The following is a 2,472-nucleotide window of genomic DNA, read 5'->3' on the forward strand; positions in this document are numbered from 1 at the left end:
AAAAAAAAAAAAAAAAACTGTTGACAGTCTTCCCCATATCTTGTGTCCATTCCTTAATGATACAGACTATGTCTTCTCAGCATACATTAACATGAATTATCTAGTTTAATCTGCGATAATTGTATGAATGTGGGCTCAAAATACATACAGGTGTAGGTGAGCTGGGTACTTCATTAGTGAGGATTAGCGTTAAGGCGTTTATTTTTTGCAGATTTTATTCTGGAAGTGCAACCCTCTCAAAGGTTGAAGGAACTGATACAACAGGTATATTTTAAAATCTATTGAATTCCATTTTTATATCAACACCTTGAATTCTATTGCATACGAGGAAACTGATTCATATTTTATTTTTACATTAGGGATTGAAGAAATAGTAATTCCAAAAAAGAAAACTTGGTAAGTATTCTGTCAGTGTTCATTCAGCAAATGATTGAGTGCTTATTATCAGAGAGAACATAAGGGTTAGGTAAGGAGACAGTGACAGGAAGAGCAGTAGGAGAGCATTCTTCAAGAGAGAGTAGCTGAGCAGGGAGAAGCTGGGAGTTTAAAGGACAAAAAAATAGAAAGTTGGAGCGGAGTAGTGAGTGAACAAGGAATGAGATTTACTTGAAAGAAAAATTGAAAAAGATTTTGAATTAGTGTGGGCTAATACTTACATGGTTAATCATTATACATGGTTATACACGAACATCATTAGAAGAAATTTTTTTAAGGAAGTTCTCAAATGGTTGGAAGATCAGATAAAATTATCTTTATTATCTCTAATGAGGTAAAATAAAATAAACGGTGTGGACAGCACAATTTACCTTTTTTATTCACTGGATAAAAATGCCTTGAACAAATTGACTCATCTCATTTATTCAACATTTGTTGAATATGTAGGAACTAAAACTTTGCAGAAGTGCTTGTTATAGCGTAGTACTAATGAACACATTTAATAGCCCCTCAAAAAGCTAGGTCTTAGAATTGTGTGATCTAAAGAGTTGGGTTTATTTAAAAAGTGTTTTTAAAAAACTTCCTTAAGGCCGGGCGCAGTGGCTCATGCCTATAATCCCAGCACTGTGGGAGGCTGAGGCGGGCAGATCACCTGGGATTGGAAGTTCAAGACCAGCCTGACCAGCATGGAGAAACCCCGACTCTACTAAAAGTACAAGATTAGCGAGGTGTGGTGGTGACTGCCTATAATCCCAGCTACTAGGGAGGCTGAGACAGGAGAATCACTTGAACCTGAGAGGCAGAGGTTGCAGTGAGCCAAGATCGTGCTGTTGCTCTCCAGCCTGGGCAACAAGAGTGAAACTCCGTCTCAAAAAAAAAAAAAAAAACTTCGTTAATCTGAATTGTGTAATTATTTTAGGGAGGGCAGGGAGCCCAGTTATGTCAATACGTAGGTAACTGGGATTGTAAAAGAAGTGCAAATTAAAACTTACCAGATTGGCAGAGAGGATTTGGAGAAATACATTTGTTTATGGGACAGTAAATTGGAACGGCTCTTTGGAGGGAAATTTGGTAGAATCAGAATTGGAAATGTGCATACCTTACTGGTTAGCCACTTTGAAGGAATATTTGCATATATACGTGGACAAGACTGTTCTTTATTACTTGGGAATAGTAACAGGTTGAAACAACCTGAATGCCCATTGAAAAGTGGATGGAGGCTAGGTGCAATGGCTCATACCTGTAATCACAGCACTTTCGGAAGCCGAGGTGTGTGGATCACAAGGTCAGGAATTCAAGACCATCCTGGCCAAGATGCTGAAACCTCAACTCTACTAAAACTATAAAAATTAGCCAGGCACAGTGGCAGGTGCCTATAATCCCAGGTGCTTGGGAGGCTGTGGCAGGAGACTTACTTGAACCTAGACGGCAGATGTAGCAGTGAGTTGAGATCACGCCACTGCAGTCCAGCCAGGGTGATAGAGTGTTAGTACCTTAAAAAAAAGGAACAGTGAAAATATGGTAATATTGTTGTTGTGAAAACTACTGTAGAAATAACCACTCCGTAGATTTGCATTTTTCGAAAAAAAAAAAAAAAAAGAGAAAAAGAAAATTGAATGGATAATTTTAAAAGCTTATTATACAATAGCTTTTTACATTGAAAAGAATTAATTATTTATGTTTGATAACATGGATAGTGCAGTCCAGCTTACACAGACACATGCAGAATGACAGCATGTATACAGTTATTTCTTAGGGAGATACATGTGTAAAAAAGTTCTGGAAATACAAATGCCAAATTCATGGTGGAGACAGGTCATAAGATGACACCAGACACTTTAGCTTAACCTGTAATGTTCTAGTTTATTTTTTAAAGATAATACATGATAACTTTTTAAAGTAACCTTTTAACAGAGAACTAGAGAGTAATCTGAAGGTCATCATTTTTTCACTAGCATTTGTTCAACATATTAGGAAAGTATGCTAACAAAACTTTTTGTTCTTTTCTTCTTTACCTTTTTTCTTTCTTTTTTTTTT

The 2,472-nt window shown here is 36.7% G+C and overlaps 1 protein-coding gene across 4 annotated transcripts in view; it reads left to right on the plus strand.

Moving 5' to 3' along the window:
* PTCD3 (pentatricopeptide repeat domain 3) overlaps positions 1-2,472 on the plus strand; it is a 30,874-nt gene that overhangs the window by 2,114 nt on the left and 26,288 nt on the right. The window contains exons 2-3 of one of the 4 annotated variants that reach the window (XM_017536631.2): positions 212-264; positions 360-396. The exons of 1 other annotated variant lie outside the window; for it this stretch is intronic. In XM_017536631.2, the coding sequence (XP_017392120.1) occupies positions 212-264; positions 360-396 (90 nt within the window). Of the gene's footprint in view, positions 1-211; positions 265-359; positions 397-2,472 lie in introns of those variants that run through there. 2 more of the 4 variants (XM_037741364.1, XM_017536633.2) reach the window with 2 other exon arrangements.

This window comes from Cebus imitator, unplaced genomic scaffold (genome assembly GCF_001604975.1).
Source record: "Cebus imitator isolate Cc_AM_T3 unplaced genomic scaffold, Cebus_imitator-1.0 Scaffold99, whole genome shotgun sequence".
In the NCBI taxonomy this organism is placed as follows: domain Eukaryota; kingdom Metazoa; phylum Chordata; class Mammalia; order Primates; family Cebidae; genus Cebus; species Cebus imitator.